Raw genomic sequence first — 24,592 nt, 5'->3', positions numbered from 1 at the left:
GAAATCCATGAACCAGAGGGGGGCATCATGGAATCTAACACACATGAACCAGAGGGGGGCATCATGGAATCTAATACACATGAACCAGAAAGGGGCATCATGAAATCCATGAACCAGAGGGGGGCATCATGGAATCTAACACACATGAACCAGAGGGGGCCATCATGGAATCTAACACACATGGACCAGAGGGGGGCATCATGGAATCTAACACACATGAACCAGAGAGGGCCATCATGGAATCTAACACATATGAACCAGAGAGACATCGTTGTGTAATTGGCCATCATCAAAAAAACTCAGGACATTTCCAGGGACAGCAAATTCCAAAAAAACAAAGGCAGGAACTTCCCTACAGCTAATCACAGTTTCATGTGTCCAGGAAAGGGACTGTGCCTCTAAATGAGAAACACTTGTCAGAACGATGGGACCACCACCTCTAGCAGGCACCAAAGGGCATGCTGAGACTTGTAGTTCCATCCTTTGAAGATGACAAGGGCAGTCGAAGCACATAAGTGCCTGCAGAAGCATTTAGCCAGTGATTAGGGTGTGTGACAGCGGTGACAGTGGCATTGGAGGGGAGCAGCGCTCCTTGATGCGATCAGATTAGCCCAGATTATGCAGATGACTTTAAAAAAGCGCTAAGTGCCTATTGTTGGACTGGCTTTGGGAAGGTGGACGGGGAGCCTGTGGCAGAGGAAGCGGCTACTTCAGGGACTTCGGATCAGGGACCCCAGAAACACAAGTAAGTTGTATGTGTCGGCAGACGCGTCCTCAACGCCCTCCCTGCGCTATGACCAGCTCTAGAAAGGCTTCCTCGACGTATATTGTCCCCTTTTTCCCCCACCAGAAAATGCCGGTCATCAATATAGAAGATCTGACGGAGAAAGATAAAGCAAAGATGGAAGTGGAGCAGCTGAAGAAAGAGGTGAAGCTGGAGAGGCAGCTGGTGAGTGCGGAGGGTCGGGGCTGCAAACTTTATCATTGCGCTGACAAATTAATTCTCCTTTCTGGGCAAAGCTGGGGAAAAGTTCGATGTTTCCTTTTTTGTTGTTGTTGTTTGTTTTTTTTTTTTTTATTTTTTGTTTGTTGTATTCGTTTTTTTTTTCTTTAAAGTTTGCAATATTGATTATTTATTTTCTACAAAAAAAAAGTTTTGCAATTGTTTAACCCAAAAAGTTTCTGCAAACTTTCTTTTCCCTTTTATTTCAAAAACATTTGGACAGTCTTTCCCCCAGAAAGACGTTTTTTTTTTTTTTTTTTAACTATAAACTTTTAGCTATGTTTTTCTATGCAGACCAAAGCTTGTGGAGGACATTGACTTCTTTCTTTTTTTTTTTTTTTTTTTATCTTCAGGCGTTTGTGAAAATTCTGCAAAGGTTAATTCCAAAAGATTCTGCAGACATTTATTCCAAAAACATTAGCACAGAATTTTTTTTTTTCTTTGCAGGGGTAACAATTTTCAAGCTTTTTTTGCTTTTTGCTTTTCTTGTTTTGTTTTGTTTTAAAATATGAATGATGTACCAAGTCTTGAAAAACACATATATACAGCCACAACCCAAATGAAATCATAGAAGCAGAAGGAAACGGAAAAAAAAAAGAAGTCCCCTAATGCGAATTACAGAACTTTGACGGCTGTGTGGTTACATTGTTAGTCAGGTTGAAAAAAGACACAAGCCCATCCAGTTCAAGCAATAAAAGAGAAAAAAAAAATCTTACCATCCCATATACGCAATCCTATACCCACAGTTGATCCACAGGAAGGTGAATAACCCCCAGCAAAGCATGATCCAATTTGCTCCAGCAGGGGAAAAAAATCGTTCCTGATCCCCCGAGAGGCAATCGGATATTCTCTGGATCAACTTTACCTAAACAAATTAGTACGCGGTTATATTATGTCCATTTAGGAAAGAATCCAGGCCTTTTTTAAAGTGATCTCCTGAGCTGGCCAGAACCACCTCTGGAGGGGGTATATTCCACATTTTCACAGCTCTTACTGGGAAGAAACCTTTCCGTATTTGGAGATTAAAGCCTAGTACACACGCAACGAATTTCCGCCGACCGGTCGTCCATCTTTTGTCCAGAGTGGGGTTTTGTTGGTTGGAATGTGCCTAGACTGCACACGAATTTTCCCGCACGACAAAATTCTACTTCAGAAGTGATGTCATGTGTTGGATTGCTTTCTTTGTGTTCTTTCTTCTCTGAGCATGCCTAGTCTTGCTCATAAGATTTTTCCCTGTCGAAATCTGTACTGACTGCACGAAAATCGGACGTGTTTTGACGGAGGACAAAAATTTTATAGCCTGCACACCAGATTTTTTTTGCCGAAAAGTCGGAGTCGGTTGTCGGAAGCATTATACTAACAAGCCGTAAATCGGCAGATCGGTCGTCGGACGGAAATTCCCGGCCGAATTTCGACTCGTGTGTACGGGGCTTTAATCTCTTTTCCTCCAGGTGTAAAGAGTGCCCCCTTGTCCTCTGTGATGACCTTAAAGTGAACAACTCAACACCAAGTTCACTATATGGACCCCTTATGTATTTATACATGGTGATCATCATATCCCCCCTTAATCTCCTCTTCTCAAGAGATAATAAATTCAGTTCCTCTAATCCAGCGGTCTCCAAACTATGGCACTTCAGTTGTTCAGGAACTACAATTCCCATCATGCCTAGTCATGTCTGTGAATGTCAGAGAACTACAATGCCTCATGGGACGTGTAGTTCTGCAACAACTGGAGAGCCAACGTTTGGAGATCCCTGCATCTAATCATTCCTCATAGTTGAGCTCCTCCATGCCTCTTATCAGTTTGGTTGTCCTTCTCTGCACTTTCTCCAGTTCCCCGATATCCTTTTTGAGAACTGGTGTCCAAAACTGAACTGCGTATTCCAGATGAAATCCTACTAACACAATAAAGCCTAAAACAGAATTATCATTACATGTATACATTAAAGGAGCTCATGGGTCATAAATGACCATCACCAATTAATGCAATTATACAATACAATAATCGTAAAACACCAAACAGGTAATAGACAACTAAAAACAGTTGAATTGGGCAGTTTAAACTGATGCGTTTCGCAGCCCAGTGCTGCTTCATCAGGGAAACCATGAAAGCATCTGAAATTATTATTTAACAGTACATTACACTACAATTCATGCCTCATACATACGGGTGTCACCACTGATGTTATAAAAATTCTTACTATCTTCAATTTATTTAGCAAAACTTGCGCAATTCTCTGGGGACGACAATTTTGGGGGCTGGTTGGTGTACTGTATGTGGGTCATCCTCCTGGGTTGCAGCGAATAGTTCCATGGGAGGTGTCTACAACCCCATCTGGTTGCTGTTGCAGTCTAATGAGGGAAGTTGAGGGGTGTTAGGACGGTAGCTCAACTGTCTATCTTTATCTGCAAACAAAGGAGTCAAAATATGGGTGACCAAAAACAGGTCTCATAAAGTGGCTCACCCCGCGCACAAAAGAACACAGTAGATAACAACACGGAATTATGAAGACGTAAAGTCTCAAAGCAGCTACTATACAGAAAGAACTGTTAACAAAGGTATTGTAGAGTATTTGATCAGGAAAAATAAACTATAACACTAGCAGCGCTAATAAAAGGTCCATTGAATAAACCAGTGTCCTTAATGACTCATAAAAAATATGTAGTACAGTCCATGCAGTAAGCACAATTCACCAGGGTAGGGGAGTGAAGGGTCTTGACTGTTCCTCCAAAAATGACACCACACTCTAGTGCTCCCCCCCTTTAGATGAAACACTCACCAGAAACTGGTGAATATAGAGCCTTAAATCCACCAATCAACGGGTGTGCTAATCACTGCTGGGCTGCTCCAAAATCCTCCTTCCTCCAGAGTTCCTCCGCTCAAAGTTCATGCAATTGAACAAAGTGGGGGCAACAATAGTGTAATTCTGCAAACTTTTATTAAAACTACACACAGTAAAACCCCTCTCCCCTCAAGATGTCTACTCACAGGAGGGTAATGGAGTGAAGGCATAAAGGATCAAAATATGCACACTGGATGACCGATTCGAAACTTTCCTGCAATCCCATAGGAATCACGAATGGTGTCCTGTGCGAAATATTCTGCGACCGCGCACATCAGCTCTGACGTTTCGTCCTCACGACTTCATCTGAGAGCCCTATCTTTATCACCCCCTGGCTACCCATATGCCCTTATGCAGCAGTTTACAAAGGTCAACTTTTATTTAGAAGGTTTGAACATTTTTTTTTTTTTCAAAAGGAATATAAAACTAGCTTAAATTGCTTAAAATTGTTGAGCACAGTTAGACTTTAATTTGCTTGTCATATACTTAACCACTTCAGCTCCGAAAGATTTACCCCACCCCCCCTTCATTACCAGGCCATCTTTTGCGATACGGCACTGCATTATTTTAATTGACAATTGCACAATCATGGGATGCTGCAGCCCAATAAAATTTGTGTCCTTTTTTTTCGCACAAATAGAGCTTTCTTTTGGTGGTATTTGATTACCTCTGTGTTTTTTATTTTTTTCGCTATAAAAAAAAAATAAAAAAATACCATTAGGTGTATTTTGATTGGTTTGCGCAAAAGTTATTGCATCTACAAACTAGTGGAAAGATTTATGTCATTTTTATTTCTTTATTTTTTTCTTACTAGTAATAGCGTCATTTAGGGATTTTTAGCAAGACAGCGACATTGCGGTGGACAGATCGGACCCCTAACTGACATTTTTTAACACTTTTGGGGGGGGGACCAGTGACATTACCACAGTAATCAGTGCTAAATAATATGCACTGTTACGCAATAATGACACTGGCAGGGAAGGGGTTAGCCTAGGGGTGATCAAAGGGTTAAATGTGAGGCTAGGAGGTGCTTTCTAACTGTATGAGGGAGGGACTTGTGGAATCAAAACCTATATAGAAGGATCACAGGCGCTCTGAGTTCATTCCAGACAGAACAACAGTCAGCTGTGTTTACAACAGCAGACTGTCCTCTCTCTCAGTGGGGAGCAATCCGGGTGCCCAGCGGCTATCGTGGCTGCCAACCCCGTGGATCAGCTTCCCCGCTGCACAGTGGGGGTGGGCGCGTGCCCCCAGGAACGCTCCTGCAAAGCACCGTACAGGTACGCCGGTTCGCGCAGCTGAGCCAGCCTGCGGCGGGCGGGCGGCAAGTGGTGAAATCATTTTCTGCAGCATCAAAGTGCAAGGCAGTGCCAACCCAGAGACTTCATACAGTGTTCTGCAGAGGTATTGAACATTTAAAGCTGTATTAAACCCAAAATGTAAAATATCGCACCTTTCCAATCATTAGATGTGGTGGCTTCATTCATTTATTTATTTTCTTGCTTTTTCCCCTCTATTGTCACCTGGCTAACTGGTACAGCCGGCCCACCCGACTGGGCCCCTCTTTTGAACTGTTGGGGCCTGGACCCAGTACAGGAGTGCTGTCTGTACTGAGAGACACCACTCTGGAGGAATGAGCACAGGAGGCACGGTAGACAGCAGCATTGTCAGTCTGGGTGGGGGGGGGGGTAGTGTTAAATGAATTAGCAGATAAAAATACCCTAACCTAATGCTATGAAACTAAACTCCAGCTCACACTTTATAATCAGTTACAGCAAACTGTTTTCCTTCCTTTGGGGATAAAGGATTTACATGAATAAATAGAAGCAAATCATTTGTGTTACCCCTGTCAGTGTTACGTGGGTTGTCTCACCCATATAAACTGATACATCCTGCTGGAGAGCTTGTGCTTTTAAAAAAAAAAATATATATATATATGAATTGCTGGCTGGATCACAAGATGAAAATAGAAGAAGCTCGGTTCAAATATATGCGATGCGGGAACCCTGCAAATCTACTGTGGGTTCCTGCAACCCATTCAAATCGCAGGCAGTTCACACTGCCATACGCGAACCGCTGGGGGTGTCAATACAAAGTTAACGACACCCCCAGATCAGTTCGCATATCGCAGTGTGAACTGACAGTTCGGACATGAATCGGATCGCATAGGTGTGAAAACCCAATGCGATCCGATTCTGGAGCAGACACAAAAAAAAGGTCCTTTGCGTGTTGTGTCTGAATGTGATGCAAATTCAGCCATACAATCTGTATGGCTGAATTTGCATCGCACAGACATAGCATGTGATTTGCAGAGCAGTGCCCTGCGAATTACATGCGATGTCTGACATCACTGAAGTGTGAACCGGTACTAAAGTATATTTATATATCCTTAGGGCCTATTTACACTCTTGCATTGCAATGCACTAAAATGCACAAGTCTAACTTAAAGCATAGTTCCGGCCTCGGGGGTGAAATTTAGATAAAAATACCCCCGGGACAGTCAGGGCTAGTACATTTCATAATGGATAGCCTCTGTACTGTCCTGGGTCACACTTACCTTTTAGAAGAAATACTTACCTAGAAAATTTCTTCTCCAGCGCTGCCATCTCAGGCGTGGGCAGCTGAAGCCAGCGCGTCCTCTTCTGCGTCCTCTTCGGTGACGTCATAGTCCCAGAATGCCCTGCACCGGCCCCGCTCGTCACTTCCGGTGCGGGCGCGTCATCCCTGCACAGCTTCTGGGCATGCCCAGAAGCTGTTTAGCAGGGAATGCCGCGCCTGCACCGGAAGTGACGAGCGGGGCCGGTGCAGGCGCATTGATTCCTGGGAGCGATGACGTTCAGCTCCCAAGAGTCATCGCAAGCCGGAAGAGATGGCGCGGGCCGCGGCCACAGAGGGAGGAAGTGGAAGGAAGGTGAGTATATTTTCTTCTATTATAAGGTAAGTAAACAAAAAAAAAAAAATCGGGAGCATCCATTTCTTTTTCGATTTTGAGGCCGGAACTGCGCTTTAACTATAATAAAATATTTTCTGGCCCCCATTTTTGTTCTGCAGTACCATGACTTGACATGTTTTTTTCTGCATTTAGTGTGTTGGAAGACTCATAGAAGTCAAAAGCTTTTAAATCCTATAAAATGCATGCACAAAAAAAAATCCCAAATATACGTGTGTATCTTATCATGAAGCCAATGTAAAAGGATCCTAACGCTAAGTTTAGACTTGCGTCTAAACTGCGGCAAGTCTGAAAAGGTGATCCGAGTTCAGATTGCTTTTCAAAGGCATTTTGCAGGCGTTGCGGAGGCGACATGATGCATTGCATGCGATTGTGGGAATTTGTGAAGCAAACGTTTTTGCCACAGAAGTGAAGAAAAAGCATTGTGACTACAGTATGTGAACACCCCAATCCACCACCTTCGCTGCGGTATTAAATCCAGAACCAAAAAATATACTGTATAGTCCAGTTTACCAATTATTAGATGAAGTGGCTACATTCATTTTCATTTTTAAGCCTTTTCCCCTCTGTATTCCCTGGTGATCCAACCAGGCAGGGCTGCTGTTAGAAATCACAGGATCCCATACAGCCTTGCACATTACCACTAAAAAGGTTGCCGACTGCTCACAGTAATCCTACTGCGGCAGGTCGGCTCCCCTGGGTCCAGCAACATAGACTCATAGTGATTTTGGCGGCGGTGTTTAGACACAGCGGGAGTCGGGCCGGAGGAAGAGAGGCGGCGATTGCCGCCTCCCTTCCCCGATCGTTGGGGGAAACTGTGAGAAGACCCGCCTGCTTATGTAAACAAAGCAGGCGGATCTTCTCAGTGACAGATAGGGGCAAATCACAGGATTCAGCATAGCTGAACCTGCGATCTCTGTCACAGAACCCCCTCCCCCCACACACGTCAGTAAGCATGAGGCATACATTTAACCTATTGATCACCTATAGGGTTAACCCCTTCCATGCCAGTGTCATTATTACAGTAACATTGCATATTTTTAGCACTGATTACTGTAGGAATGTCACTGGTCCCCCCAAAAGTGTCAAAAATGTCAGTTAGGGGTCCGATCTGTCCGTCGCAATGTCGCAGTCCCGCTAAAAATCACAGATCGCCGCCATTACTAGTAAAAACAATAAAAATCACATAACTCTTTGCCGTAGTTAATTCTAACTGCATGGGGGATGGGCTGTAAGCATGAGGCATACATTTAACCTATTGATCACCAATAGGGTTAACCCCTTCCATGCCAGTGTCATTATTACAGTAACATTGCATATTTTTAGCACTGATGACTGTAGGAATGTCACTGGTCCCCCCAAAAGTGTCAAAAATGTCAGTTAGGGGTCCGATCTGTCCGTCGCAATGTCGCAGTCCCGCAAAAAAAATCGCAGATTGCCGCCATTACTAGTAAAAACAATAAAAATTACATAACTCTTTCCCGTAGTTAGTAGACTCGATAACTTTTGCGCAAACCAATCAAAATACGCTTATTGCGATTTTTTTATACCAAAATATGTAGCAGAAAACAAATTGGCCTAAAATGTTAAAAAGTTTAGGTTTTTTTTTTTGGGAATGTTCTATAGCAGAATGTGATAAATATTGTTTTTTTTTTTTTTTTTTTTCAAAATTGTCGTTCTTTTTTTGTTTATAGCACAAAAATTAAAAAATCGCACAGGTGATCAAATACAACCAAAAAAAAAGCTCTATTTGTGGGGAAAAAAGGACATAAATTTTGTTTGTGTACAGCATCGCACGTCCGCGCAATTGTCCGTTAAAATAAAGCAGTGCCGAATCGCAAAATAGGACCTGGTTTAATTTCACAAGCCCATCCCCCATGCAGTTAGAATTACTCCCCTAGGTACACATTTAACCCTTTGATCACCCCTGGGTTAACCCCTTCCCTGTCAATGGAATTATTACAGTAACAATGCATATTTTTAGCACTGATTACTGTAGTAATCATAGGCGTGCGCACAGGGTGTGCCGGGTGTGCCCGGGCACACCCTAATCACCTAGGGCACATTAGCATTATCGCTCTGTTTGCCAGTGAGGAGATGGGAAAGATCTCCCTCGGACCTGCTCTGCCATAAGAGAAGTGCCACACACTTCTATTTCACTTTGCCAGCAGGGAGAGTAATGTATCGGGGCCATGTACATGTAGGCAAACACATGCATGTGTATTTAAACTTTGGGGTGCACACCCTAATGCAATAGGCTGCGCACACCTATGGTAGTAATGTCACTGGTCCCCAGTTTCAAAAATGTCAGTTAGGTGTCCAATCTGTCCGCCGCAATGTCGCAGTCCCGCTAAAAATCGCTCATCGCCGCCATTACTAGTAAAAAAAAACAATAAAAATGACATAAATCTTTCCCGTAGTCAGTAGACGCGATAACTTTTGCACAAACCAATCAAAATAAGCTTATTGCGATTTTTTTTTTTTTTTTACCAAAAGTATGTAGCAGAAAACAAATTGGCCTAAAATGTTAAAAAATTTAGATTTTTAATTTTTGTTTTTGGGAATGTTATATAACAGAATGTGAAAAATGTTTTTTTTTTTTCAGAATTGTCGCTCTTTTTTTGGTTATAGCGCAAACATTAAAAAAAAAAAAAAAACGCACAGGTGATCAAATACCACCAAAAGAAAGCTCTATTTTTGAGGGAAAAAAGGACGTCAATTTTATTTGGGTACAGCGTCGCACGGCCACGCAATTGTCCGTTAAAGTAACTCAGTGCCGAATCGCAAAATATGGCCTGGTCATTAAGGGGGCAAATGCTTCCGGTCCAGAAGTGGTTAAAGTTTATGTGTGTGTAAAGGCAGGCATTCCAATACTATTAGTAATATGGTTTATTTTGCTTTAATATACAGAATTAAACTGTATACATCATTCTTATGCTACGGTTGAATTAATTTAGTAGACAGAAGGAAGAGAGTGAGTACAAACAATTGTGGCCCCATGCAGTTCTGTGCTGGTTGGATGAAATAGGTGAAGATTAGTGAAAGTCAGCTCAGTGTTATTGCAAAAAAAAAATCACAAAGAAGGGAGCACCGACCTAGCGCATTATCCTCAATATTGGCTTTAATAATATAACATAAAAATGGCTACTCACAAACGAAGGTGAAAAATAATCATATTGGACTCAAAAACTTGAGCATCAGTAGTAGTCCACACGAATGTCCATTGTCCTGTTTGGATGACACTGACGCGTTTCAAAGTTACGCATCTTCCTCAGAGCCGGTGGCTCTGAGGAAGAGGCGTAGCCTCGCAAACGCGCCAGTCGTCATCCAAACAGGACAATGGACATTCATGTGGACCAGTGGCGGCTGTTGCTCAAAATTTCTGGGGGGGACGCAAACAGAAAAATGTAATAGGCATTGCTTTGCGGCAAAAAGCGCTGTAAAAAATTGCGTGACTTTGAGGTCACAAAAGAGTGAAAGGGGCCTTCAGTAATTCAGTGCCCCCTTTCAATGCACAGAGACCAGCATGCCCCCTTTCAATGCACAGGGACCAGCGTGCCCCCTTTCAACACTCAGGAACCTGCGTGCCCCCTTTCAATGCACAGGGACCAGCGTGCCCCCTTTCAATGCACAGAGACCAGCGTGCCCCCTTTCAGTGCACAGAGATCATCGTGCCCCCTTTCAATGCAGTGACCAGCGTGCCCCCTTTCAATGCACAGAAATTAGCGTGCCCCCTTTCAATGCAGAGATCACCGTGCCCCCTTTCAATGCAGAGATACCAGCGTGCCCCCTTTCAATGCACAGAGACCAACGTGCCCCCTTTCAATGCACAGAGACCAGCGTGCCCCCTTTCAATGCACAGATGCCAGCGTGCTCCCTTTCAATGCACAGAGACCAGCGTGCCCCCTTTCAGTGCACAGAGATCATCGTGCCCCCTTTCAATGCAGTGACCAGCGTGCCCCCTTTCAATGCACAGAAATTAGTGTGCCCCCTTTAAATGCAGAGATCACCGTGCCCCCTTTCAATGCAGAGATGCCAGCATGCCCCCTTTCAATGCAGAGATACCAGCGTGCCCCCTTTCAATGCACAGAGACCAACGTGCCCCCTTTCAATGCACAGAGACCAGCGTGCCCCCTTTCAATGCACAGATGCCAGCTTGCTCCCTTTCAATGCAGAGATGCCAGCGTGCCCCCTTTCAATGCAGAGATACCAGCGTGCCCCCATTCAATGCAGAGATGCCAGCGTGCTCCCTTTCAATGCAGAGATACCAGCGTGCCCCCATTCAATGCAGAGATGCTAGCGTGCCCCCATTCAATGCAGAGATGCCAACGTGCCCCCTTTCAATGCAGAGATACCAGCGTGCCCCCTTTCAATGCAGAGATGCCAGCGTGCCCCCTTTCAATGCAGAGATGCCAGCGTGCCCCCTTGCAATGCAGAGTGAACAGCGTGCCAAGCCCCCCCGCTTCTCTTCTGTCCCCTGGCGTCTCCTCGAGTCCTCAGTCCTCCCGCCTCCTCCTCGGCCAATGGCATGGGGTTTGCCTTTTGGCCAATCAGGAAGCGCGTATCGGACCCGCTTCCTGATTGGCCAGGAGGAGGATCCGCGTCACAATAGCGAATTTTCATTCTCTGTTGTCACACAATGGGTGGGCTCGGGGCGCACTGCTCTGTGCCCCGGGTCCACCCTTTGCTGAAGCCTATTAGAGGCTCTGGCTCTAATCAGGTGACTAAAAAAAAAAAAAAAGCCCCATTGAACTCCATGCGTCCGGCGCCCCGCATGAAGATTAGGGGGCCGGACGCATGGATAGGGGGGGCTGCGCCCCCAACGCACCGGTCGCCACTGGTGTGGACTACACCTGATACTCAAGTTTTTGCCCTCAGGTGGCTCTGAGGAAGAGGCGTAGCCTCGAAACGCATCAGCCATCATCCAAACAGGATAAGGACATTCATGTGGACTACTCCTGATACTCAAGTTTTTGAGTCCGATATGATTAATTTTCACCTTCGTTTGTGAGTAGCCATTTTTATGTTATATTATTAAAGCCAATATTGAGGATAATGCGCTAGGTCGGTGCGCCCTTCTTTGTGTTTTTTGTTTGCAGTACTGTTGAACTGCCCCAGTCCTTTAGGGCAGCAGGACCGCAGCCATCGGAGACGCCATATGTAAAGTCCCGTGGGAAGAGCAGTCGGGGAGCCTGGTTTTCTGAGTGCAGGAGAAAGGTGGTTTATTCACCATATTGGTTTGGAGCTCAGTGTTATTGCAGAGGTGGAGAGCTCAGATTAGGAAAGACATACCTCCAATCCTATTACCATAAACCCTTTTGCCTTGTGCTATATGAAGAATGTCTTCTCAGTTTATATCAGGTCACCCAGGAGAGGAAAGCATTGGAGGAGTGATACAAATGTATCGTTTATATGAGGTCACATTGTTACTTTGTGCTATTGTTTATCTATTCTATAAAAAGGATACAATGTTACAGCTTTCTATAAATAGATTGTAAACATGAAGTCAGTTTATATACTTTTTTTTCCTTTCCTTTCCTGGTTTCTCTGGTTTACATCTATGCAGGCTTCGGTTGATGCTTTTTCTGGGTGTTTTGCATTTTTGGGAGATGTCTGTTGTCTTGCAAGAGAATCCAGCAAATACAATGCAAGTACTGCATTGTTGATGCGTTTCTGCTGCATTTACGTTGAAGTCTATGGAACCAAAAACGCAACCTGCTGCGGGGGAATAAATTCCCTGACCCTTTCCAAAAAACGAAAACTGAAAACATGCTAGAAAAAAAAAATACATAGGTGTGAACCAGGCCTGTCCGGATGTGTTTCTGCATGTGCGTTTTTAATGCCATTTTAGTCCCGGTTCACACTTCTGCGATGCGGGAACGCTGCGAATATGCAGCGTGCTCCCGCATCGCATCCACACCCCTGGCAGTTCACACTGCCATCTGCGATACGCAGGGGGTGTCAATTAAAAGTTAACGACACCCCCAGTTGAGATCGCATATCGCAGTGCGATCTGCAAGTTCGCACAGAATAGGATCGCACTAGTGTGAAGCACCATTCTGCTGCGGAAAAAAAAGGGTCATGTGCGTGTTTAGTGCGATTGCGGTGCGAATTCAGCCATACAAACTCTATGGCTGAAATTTGCACCGCACAGAGATCGCATGTAATTTAGGAACAGTGTGCTCCAAATTATATGCGATCTCTGTGATCGCACTAATGTGAATCTGCCTTACTGTAATCCAGTGCATTTTTTATGCGCTTTCAGGGCCAGTTTACACCACATGCAGTCCAGTACTTTTTTTTTTTTTTTTTGAATGCATGGATAGTAGGTTATATAGTTTCCAATGGCATAGTTACACCAGTGCTTGCAGTTCCAGAAAAAAAAAGTAGAACATGCTGCATTTTTCCTGCCCTGGACTGTACTGGAACGCTGTAAAGCGCATCAAAAAATGCACTAGAACGCACCGGAATGCACTTAAACACACCAAAAATGCTCTGGAACACACATGTCCTCATTTAGGGCCAGTTTACACCACATTCATTCCAGTGCGTTTTTTTTTTTTTTTTTAATGCATCAAAAACACATGGAAAGCAGGTTATATGGTTCCCAATGGCATAGTTCACACCAGTGCTTGCAGTTCCAGTTCCAGGAAAAAAAAGTAGAGCATGCTGCATTTTTCCTGCACTGTAGTAGAACGCTGTAAAATGCACTGGAATGCACCTAAATGCACCAAAAACGCACTGGAACACATGTCCTAATTTAAGGTTAATAAAAAAGAGGGGGAAAAAATGCACTGGACTGCATGAAAAACGCACTGGAACTCATCAAAAACCTGCAAAAACAAGCATGCAGAAAAGCATCTGGAACACATCTGGACTGCGTTTCTATGGTGTGAACTGGCCCTTAAGGTTAAGAAAAAAAAGGGGAAAAAATGCACTGGACTGCATCAAAAACGCACTGGAACTCATCAAAAACCTGCAAAAACGCGCATGCAGAAAAGCATCTGGAAGGCATCTGGACTGCATTTCCATAGTGTGAACTGGCCCTTCAGGTTAAGAAAAAAGACGGGGGGGGGGGATGCACTGGACTGCATCAACAACGCACCAAAAACGCACTGGAAAGCATAAAAAAATCATCAAAAACGCGCATGAAAAAAAGCATATGGAACGCATCCGGATTGCGTTTCTATGGTGTGAATTGGCCCTTACTCCAATGCCCTATTCACATGCTAGTGACATTTTTATGTACAACCTTTTCTTTTTTCTTTTTTTGTTACAAAATGTATTTTATACCCAATGAAATCATCACTGGGTCTCTGTGGTTCTCTATGCAATTATGGCTGGTGGGAGGGGCCAGCAGAGTGCTGTACATGCCTCCCGAAAGCATCACAGCACCCTGCCTTGTCCTCTTAGCCCTGATGTAAGCAGTGGGCTGGTTCTTGGGAGGAGTTATGCAAATATCAATATGCCTTTATGAGTGGACGTCGGTCTGGAGGAGTAGACTGTATTTGCATACAGACCACTCTAAGTAACCCCTTCTGTGATGCTGAGCCTCCCTGATTTTAAAGGAATTCTAAAGATTGTGATGGGAAAAAAATAAATAAAAATAATGAACATGTTATATTTACTGCTCTGTACGGTGGGTTTGCCCCGATCAGCACCAATCCTCCTTTCTGTGTCTCCCACCAGAGGTCCTGGCTCCTCTCCCCTGCTGGGTGCCCCCAATAGCAAGTGTGGCTTGGCCCCGTCCCTGCTCTCTCCTAATTGGCTCACTGGCTGTATTTTTAACCAGGTACCAATGGCTCTCGCTGCTGTGGGAGCCAATGAGGAGAGAGAAACCCGAGAGAGCTGTTCTTATGCTTCAACCACGGGTGGAAGGAAAGAAAAGCGCTTGATTTTCCCATCAACACATTCAGTGCAGAGAGAGCTCTGTATTCTGACAGCAGGAGGTTTCCCCACTGTCAGAATACAACAATCGCTGCTGCCAGCTATAAAACCCGACAGGCTGGTTGTACTGACGTCCAGAGTTGTATAAAGTACTCAAAACCCATACTTGAGTAAAAGTACAAGTGCTAGATCAAAAAGTGACTTGAGTAGAAGTGGAAGTGCTCGATCAAAAAGTGACTTGAGTAGAAGTACTAAAGTATTCAACATTTTTTGTACTTAAGTATTGCAAGTAGTTTTTTTTTTACAAATTTTGCTACTCAAGTACTGAAAGTAAAAGTACCAGTAGTTTTGAAAAAAAAATTGCTACTCAAGTACTGAAAGTAAAAGTACAAGTACTGTGTTATGTAGTTATTAAAGAAAGAAGTCAAAAGTTTGAACATAATATTGTTTTTTATTATTTCAAATGCAGCTTTTATTTATGCATACAGTAGCATTTATTTTCGTATGCGCTGATAATACACATGTTTTGAGCTTCATGAAATCTGCCATCTACTGTTCTGGCAGTGGTCATTTTTATAATTGTAATGAGTAACTATGTAGCACTAAAAAAAAAAAAATGGAGTAGAAGTATTGAAATCATTGAAAAAATGTAGTGAAGTAAAAGTGGAAGTAGGAGAAAAAAATTCTACTCCAGGAAAGTACAGATACCGCCTTTCGGTACTTAAGAACAGTAGTGAAGTATTTCTACTTAGTTACTATACATCTCTGCTGACGTCCATCAATGGATCAACTTCAGTACAACCGGCCTACCCAAAGGTGGATCAAAATTAAGACGGTTCCTGCTAAACCAACCAAATTTTGATCCGAGTATGGTGAGCTTAAAGCAGAGATCCACCCAAAAAGGGAGGCTCAACTGATCTGCCTCCTCCACCCCTCTGGTGCCACAGTTGGCACCATTCGGGGGGGAGGTGGGGGTAGCGGGTTTTATTTTTTCTGAAGGAGCCTGGAGCTCCTCTTTAAGCCAAGTTCAGTGCCCCGGAATGCCAAAAGGGAGTTTATTTTGGCTGAAACTGTGGCATGTGAACACCCCAATCCGCTGCCTTTGCAGCCTACAGTGTAATTGCAGCTTAGTCTTGTTTTTATAACCCCCCCCCCCCCCTCCCCTAGGGTTGCCATCTCATTGCTTCTTACTAGGACACATGAATTACACAGGTTCTGAGGCTAATATATTGCATGTAAGGCACTAAGTGAGTTTAATTACCACCTTAATTAGCCACAGAACCTGTGTAATTAATATGTGTCCTGGTTTAAAGGAATGAGGTGGCAACCCTGGGGTGGGGGTGGTAAAAACACAAGACTAAGTTGCAATTTTCCTGACCCCCCCCCCCTCCCCCCCTATTAACCCCTTAGGCTGCAAAGGCAGCGGATGAGGGTGTTCACATGCCACAGTTGCAGCCAAAATAAACTCCCTTTTGGCATTCCAGGGCACTGAGCTTGGCTTAAAGAGGAGCTCCAGGCTCCTTCAGAAAAAGTAAAGCCTGCTCCCCAAAATGTGGCACCGGGGGGGTGGAGGAGGCAGATAAATTGAGATAAGTTGAGCCCCACCCTACCCTGACCGCAAGTCTAAACATGCACCTAAGGAGATAGTATAGTCCGATTGTAATGTGAATGGTGAGTCTAGGAGGGTAATCCCTTCCCTCTGAGATTGGCTCTCACTTAAGCTGGATACACACTATCCAACTTTTGTGGTTAGATTTCCTTCTGATTTACCTTTTCTATGTAGTGCAAGGTCCTGCCAGATTGCATACAAATTGAAAGTGTTTAGGTTTGACCTCATATTATATGGTTTTGGTAAATCTGAAGGAAAAAGTCTTCAGAAAATCTTATAGTGTGTATGGCCCATAACTTTTGCAACTCCATAATATAAAGTAAAGAGCTGATCATCTGCAGGTAATCACTGCACTGTGGACAGATCCAGGCAACTTTCCCCATAGGGGAAGGAAGGATAGGCCTGCTGGTGGCATGTACATAATGTAACAGAACCCGTGTGAACTTGATACAGAATTCAGGAAGTATTCAGCTGAGAAGGTTACAAGTGGTTTAGGTTAACACAGTGGGGGGTTGACGGGAAGGAGATCGGAAACTTAGAAAACGCTTTTGAAGTGGCTCTTTCTGTAACTTTACAACTCTACATGAATAAATGACTAAAATGCCACAAAATAATATATATATATATATATATATATATATATATATATATATATATATATATATATAAAATACATGTATAATATATAATATAATAATATATAAAATATAATGGTTAAAAAAAAATATTCTCTACCTTTTATCATTTAAAAGCAGTTAATTTTATTGGCCGGTCTACTTGATATTTATGCGGTAGTTTGTTTTGTAGGAGTGCTGGACTTCAAGATGGCCATAATTCAATGATTGAAAAATGAGAAATCCGCGCTTAGGATAATTTTAAGCCTCTGATATAATAAATACTGTCTGCAGCCCACCTATACACTATATTCCTAGAAATATAGTAGAATGATAAAATAACAGGAGAGGTGTATGGCGCTGCCAAAATATATTAAATTAAATATTCCGTGTGTCTTACAATGATACTACATAAATATATATATAAAATGTGTCTCTCCACTGTAAATGTTAATAAAGTGTCAAGCGCATTAAAGGTGACTGGTGAAGGTAAATTTAATTATAATAAGTGATCCAACCCTGTGAGGGGTATATGATGGTGCTAAAACAATTGAAGAAAGAAAAAATAAAAGATGGAAAGTCCAATGTGAAAAAATGTGAATAAAGGTAAAATTGATATAAGTAGTGTCAGCCTGATAAATAGGGCAATCGATAAAAAATTGGTAGGAAAATCAATTGAGTTGGATCCACTAAAAATTGCAATATTGTGAAGTGTTAGAAAAATCTATAAGAAATATGAAATACAATACTGTGAAGTGTAAAACAAGGTACTATACAATAAATAGTATCATAAATAGACACAAAATGAAAAATCTTATAAAACCACTGGGATACCCTTCTTAAAGAGAGACCGACATCCGAGCACCTCTAAAAATTCTCCAATAGAGCACCTGCACTCAAGTCACGTTTTGCTCTCTCTCTTTAAGAAGGGTATCCCATTGTGGGACCACCCTCCCTCCTTTTTGACTTTTCTAGTCATTACGGACTTACCATTACTTGGACTATTTGTGTCAGATTTTAGTGTGGTTTTATAAGATTTTTCATTTTGTGTCTATTTATGATACTATTTATTGTATAGTACCTTGTTTTACACTTCACAGTATTGTATTTCATATTTCTTATAGATTTTTCTAACACTTCACAATATTGCAATTTTTAGTGGATCCAACTCAATTGATTTTCCTACCAATTTTTTATCGATTGCCCTATTTATCAGGCTGACACTACTTATATCAATTTTACCTTTATTCACATTTTTTCACATTGGACTTTCCATCTTTTCTTTTTTCTTTCTTCAATTGTTTTAGCACCATCATATACCCCTCACAGGGTTGGATCACTTATTATAATTAAATTTACCTTCACCAGTCACCTTTAATGCGCTTGACACTTTATTAACATTTAGAGTGGAGAGACACATTTTATATATATATTTATGTAGTATCATTGTAAGACACACGGAATATTTAATTTAATATATTTTGGCAGCGCCATACACCTCTCCTGTTATTTTATCATAATTCAATGATGAAAATGGTAAAACTTTTTCAGACCGATCTTCGTCGATATGAGGTATCTCATGAGGTCCCCAGAAAAAGTCTAGAGCACATGTGTCCCATGAGTCCTATACCTTGAGAGCCAGCTTGATATCTGAGTAGTAGATGTGTCCTAAAAGCACTGGACTCCAGAGTGACCGGGAGTCAATGATTCAAAGGGTAAAAGGGTCTTTATCAACATGGGGTATGGCATAAGGTCCCCAGGAAAAGTCTAGAGCCCTGGTACCCAATCTAAAACCCAAGGGCCCAAGAATTACATGTATTGAACATGTGCGGCCCTTTGGTATCAGCAAGGAGCATCGATAGTTTCAAAAAACTATTAGATGGACACCTTAAAGACCACAACATACAGGGGTATACAATGTACGGTTAACAGCAAACACACTCACATCATAGGCTGAACTGGATGGACTGATGTCTTTTTTCAACCTCACTAACTATGTAACTATGTGTGACCCTCTGACCTCAGTGGTCTGTATTGAGAAGAACATTGATAAGGGTAATAGCATTGATCTCTACTCTACTAGCCTCATGTAACATGTTCCCAGTTTAGTATTGTCTTCTGCAGCATATCTCCATCCAAAAATACAGCATGTCAGTCAGCATTCCCTGACCCTCATTTCCTTTATTAGGTCTGACAGTCCTTTTAAGCATTATATACTGTATATTGAACATTATGTGCGGCTCTTTGGTGATGTCAGGGGTCGCATTTGAGGCCTCTTTTAGTTCATAAGTTGACAAGCACTGGTCTACAGGGTATCCAAAAGTCAAGAGCACCACAACAATTGAATACATCCAGTAGAAGGATTATTCAATAGGATACAAAATATAAAATATAATTAAAAAAATATATAAATTAGATAAAATATAGTTTTCCAAAAAATCACTACCTTTTATCAATTAAAGGCAGTCAATTTGATTTGCCGGTGGTGTCTTCAAGAAGGTGAGTTGGCTAGGTTAAACAAAAATAATTGTACACTACCGTGAGGTGGTACCACGTGTGCATATGACATGATAATCTGTGTCACATCCCATCATTGAAGGTAAATAGAAGCTAGAGCAACATGGCTAGGTTGGTGGTTGGCTCCTTTGACAGCCTGCTTGACATCTATGCGGTAGATGTGTGTTGTAGGAGCACTGGACTTGCCAGGATTCAATGATGGATAAAACTAGGTAAAACTATTTATGACTGCTCTTCACCAATATGAAGTATTTGTCTCCAGGAAAAGTATATAGGACATACAAAAGATGAGAGCACAACAACAACTGAATACGCCCATTATAAGGTTTATTAAACAGGATATAAAATGTAAAATATAATAAAAAATAATATAAATTGTAATTTAAAAGAAAGCCTCTACCTTTTTGTCATTCAAAGGCAGCTAATTTGATTGGCCTCTGGAGTCCTTAAGGAGATCCGTTGGCTAAGTAGGTTGTAAAGCAGAGGGCCCTTTCCTATGGCGGCCAGCTTGATATCTATGTAGTATATGTGTTCTAAAAGCGCTGGACTCCAGGGTGACCAGGATTCAATGATTCAAAGGATAAAACTATTTGAGGCTGCTCTTTATCGACATGAGGTATCGCATGAGGTCCCCAGAAAAAGTCTGGTACACAACTTGAGGCCCAGGGCCTTTGGTATGTGGTGTCAGTGGTCTATAGTGGGAACACTGATTAGGGTAATAACATTGATCTCTACTTGCCTCATGTAACATGTCCCCATTATCCTATTGTTTTCTGCAGCATATCCCCAGCCGAAAACATAACATGTCCACACTCTCTGACCCTCATTTTCTCTATTAGATCTGCAGTCGCTGACAGTCCTCTTAAGTATTATATATATATATATATACACTTTGTATATATATATATATATATATATATATATATACAGTTTGTTTTGTTCCAATTAAATATTCGGACAAATTTTTCATTATTCAGAGATTTGGATATGTCTGAAGACCCGAAATACAATATTAATGTATAAATGAAAACAAAGATACCCCCCCAGTGGGACTTTGTAGGCAGTCGAGGAAAGGGTGTAATTGAGTAAAAAATTTATTTTATTTTAGAAAGGATAAAAAAGACAATAAACATCACATAAAAACAATATGACAGTTCATGTGCATAGGTACAAATGTAATACTGGTTCAAAAAGTGAACAAATGGGGAAATCAATCCCATATTATCACTAATACCAACATGTTTCTGAAAATCCTTCTTCAGGGAATAAATTTGAACACAGTATAAATAATCACTTAGTGCACATATACAGTGTTACACAGAAGTATTAGATTCCAAATGCCTGTATAAACAAGTGCTCTAGATAAGGAAATGAAATTCGTCCGAATTTCCGAAATTAAAATTAAAATTCAAATCAAATTTTACATCGAACTCCATTCGAATTTAAACCGTAAACATAGTTCTGAAGTCAAAGACTGTGTGTGTTATTAGAGTACCATTTTGAAATAATGCTGTTTTTGTTAAGCCAAAGATGATTTAAAGTCATTGTAATCATTTGATGAAGATTTTTCTTTTGTTTGTTCATTTTGCCGCATTCAAATAAAAAAATAATCAAAAATTTTCGATGCAACTGATTTATCGATTTGAACGTTTAGAATCCAGAAAATCTGAAAATTCTAAAAAGACATGAAACAATTTCCGAATACGAATTCTAAATACGAATCCCGAATATGAATTGAACTAACTGAATTTAACTAAACAAAATTAATAGATTAACGAATCTAAACGAAATGACACAAAATAATTTTTTTTTCGTCATGCATGTCTAATATGTATTGAACATTATGTGCGGCCCTTTTGTAAAGTCAGGAGCTCCATTTAAAGCCCCCTTTAGTTCATAAGTTGACAAGCACTTGTCTAGAGAGTATCTAAAAGACAAGAGCGCCACAACAATTGAATACTTCCAGTAGAAGGTTTATTAAACAGGATACAAAATATATTAAAAAACATATCATTTCAAAATGACTACCTTTTATAATTCAAATGCAGTCAATCTGATTGGCGGGTGGTGTCTTCAAGGAGGCGAGTTGGCTGGGTTGGCTCTCAAACAGAGGTCCTTTGACAGCCTACTTGATATGTGGTAGATGTATGTTGAAGAAGTGCTGGACTTAAAAATGGCCAGGATTCAATGATGAAAAGGGTAACACTTTTTAGGGCTGCTCTTAATCGATATCACACGAGGTCTCCAGGAAAAGTATATAGGGTATACAAAAGACCACATCAACTGAATATGTCCAACAGAAGGTTTATTAAACAGGATACAAAAAATAAAATATATATTTAAAAAAATGTAATTATAAGATATAAAATTTATTTTTCCAAAAAATCATTATCATTCGGTCAGCCAGGCCAGTGGTTTCTTCAATAAGGTGAGTTTGCTAGGTTGGTTGTCAAGCCTACTTTATATCTATGTAGTAGATGTGTGTTGTAGGAGCGCTGGACTCCAAAGGTGACCAGGATTCAATGATGCAAATGATAAACTGTCTGAGACTCTTCATGGACATGAGGTATCTCACAAGGTCCTCAGGGAAAGTCTATAAGATTTGCGAAAAACCGGAGTGCCACAACAACTGGATACGTCCAGTAGAAGGTTTATTAAACACAATACTGGGCATCTAGTGTGTTTCGGGGTTGGAGAGTTGTTGTGTTCCTCTCCTCTTTCATATGCTTGATATCTATAGTCACACTGCTGAACAATGTGTGGAGTGGCACCCTAAGAATAGGGTAGTTATACTCCAATTGGAACAAGTCTTATATCTAATTAAATCCATTCTTGGGCTCAGTGTAATAATGACATATTATAAGGGATGGAAGGCCTTAAAGATCCATTTAAATTTGTGTGCTGCGTGTACGTCCATTGTCAAGCACTGATTTGCGTTGTGTTAAGGCAGCCCACTGATGTCAATGGGCTGCAAACCCATTAAATGGCCTGAAATCCACAACATTTTGAATGCTTTGCACTGCAACATTGTACAGTATGTTGCCTTAGTGCATTTCAGAGGATTATTCAAAATAAATGGCACCGCAAAGGTTTTAACATGTATTGCCACGCACTGTGGTAACATATCCATAAACGCACATGTTCCCACAACACATAGATGTAAATGGTCCCTAACTGGCCAATCTCTTTCAAATACTTTCAAGTTGGCGAGTCATTTCCCATCATTCTGATCATCAATATCTTATTTTCTTCTCCATGAAGGTCTCCAAAATGTGTGAAGAGATCAAGACCTACATTGAGGGCAACTCCGGAGAGGACCCTCTCGTAAAGGGCATTCCAGAAGACAAGAACCCATTCAAGGAGAAAGGAGGATGTGTCATTGCCTAATTGACCCCCCTCTAGGACTGTTTTCTTCAGTCATACATTGGTGTAGATAACTCTTTGGCTATATTCTGCCTCATTTATATAACCCGATGCTGTACCGCATGAAACTTCACTGGAGTCCTGAAGGTTTGCACTGCACTCACCCATACTCTGAGGCCCAGCGATCGGCGTGGGCGCCAAACTCAGAACTGAGAATGTAACTAATTTTACCTCCACCTTAGGGTTAAGTTGTTGCTTTATGGGTTGTACTAGTGTGTTTTAATAAAATATTTGTCTGTAAATGTAACCTCTTACCTTTATTTTAGTGTTTAAAACTCAAATGCATATCATAAATGCTGATGGCGACATCAGATGATCAGATGGTGATATGACAGTACTGACACTTTTAAATGTCCACAAAGTATGAAAAAAAATAGCTGCTCATCCATGTGACCATCCAGAGTAGGATAAATCCATGCACTGGCTAAAGTGTTTCCACACTCCAACAAAAATCCATGTAGCAAAATGAAGCTGGTAACCAGGTGTCATCCACAAATATGAACCCTTTATTGACTACATGGTGGGTATACAGCACAGAAGGCTAACATGTTTTGCCAACACAGCCTTACTCATAGCACATAATGTGTAGCCAAAATGTGTTAGACTTCTGAATTAATTTTTACATCCCAAAGAGTAGCCCCAGGTGACAAGTAAAATCAATTAGTGAATTGTTAATCCTATGGTCGGAACACATAACATCATACGATCAAATATATTGCTGACTTCCTTAGACCTAATCCACATGGGCAGTTTGGCCAGTCAGAGTCAAGTCCAAACGTTATCAGATGCTCAGGGGACAAAGGTGTAGCATTCAGACCCGTCACCAGTATGTAAGGGGGGCTTGTGATTGGCTAATGTTGGAGCCAACTGGTACAAGCCTCTGCTCCGCTTTTTCTTGCTACAACAACCCACCTGCTTGGAGCCCTGAACCTCCACCATATTGTGCCCACTCAAGCAAAGCTGCTCCAGGTGAGTGATTAGCAGTCCATCCATTGCCCACTTAAGATGCAGGAATCTGATGGGATGAAATTTGTAGATTGAACACTATCCCTGGAAACACTTGGTTAAGGAAATCAACAAATGTAGAAAATACATCACTACTACCAGTCCAGATTAGAAAAATATCATCTATATACCTCACCCTTCACATATTTTGTGGACAGAGTGGATGGGTAGATGTAGTATTCCTCTAGGTAGCCCATAAAAAGGTTTTGCAAATGAGAGAGCTGCTGAACTTCCCATGGCAGTCCCTCTACATGTACATCTAAATGTTCATGTTCCTCTCGTGTACAGCTTTCCTTCAAATTTAAAACAGTTGTTAACAAGAACAAATTCAAGACATTCCACAATGTATTCACCTGGTAACTCAGGGGTGCCACGTCTAGAAAAAAAATGTCTGACAGCAGGCCCGGACTGGGACAAAAAATAGGCCCGGGCATTTTGGACTGAGCAGCCCAGGAGGGGGGCGTGACGGGGGCGTGGCTGGGGCGTGGCATTCGTCAGGATGGTTGATGAGAGGATTTAATGTTCCAGGATGTGTGGATTCGATTACGGTACCTTTTTTTAGTTTAATCTGACAGACTGGGTCCAGTTTAGATCAGAGCTGCCATATGATGCTGTATTTTTTTGTCTTACTTTAAATCCTGTTTTGATGGTTGAGTCCTAAAAATAGTATGAAGCAGCACAAGACGAGGGTTACTCTAATCAAGGGGTAGACAACCTTTTTGGCCACAGTGTGCCGAAATA

At 41.7% G+C, this 24,592-nt stretch overlaps 1 protein-coding gene across 2 annotated transcripts; it reads left to right on the top strand.

The window, feature by feature from the left end:
* Positions 1-316: 316 nt before the first annotated feature.
* On the top strand, positions 317-23,093 carry GNGT1 (G protein subunit gamma transducin 1; the record flags this gene model as incomplete). Of its 2 annotated transcripts, XM_082258250.1 has the most annotated exons (3): positions 317-745; positions 851-949; positions 22,685-23,093. In XM_082258250.1, the coding sequence occupies 2 exons, from the start codon at positions 854-856 to the stop codon at positions 22,808-22,810; spliced, it is 222 nt and encodes a 73-aa protein (XP_082114376.1). In that variant the 3' UTR covers positions 22,811-23,093. The 2 variants fall into 2 exon arrangements, with proteins under 2 accessions (XP_082114376.1, XP_082114375.1); XM_082258249.1 differs by lacking the exon at positions 317-745 and having other exon boundaries at positions 794-949.
* Positions 23,094-24,592: the final 1,499 nt, after the last annotated feature.

This window comes from Pelophylax lessonae, assembly GCF_965119305.1.
Source record: "Pelophylax lessonae genome assembly, chromosome: 5".
NCBI lineage: Eukaryota > Metazoa > Chordata > Amphibia > Anura > Ranidae > Pelophylax > Pelophylax lessonae.
This window is presented reverse-complemented; position numbering and strand designations above follow the sequence as displayed.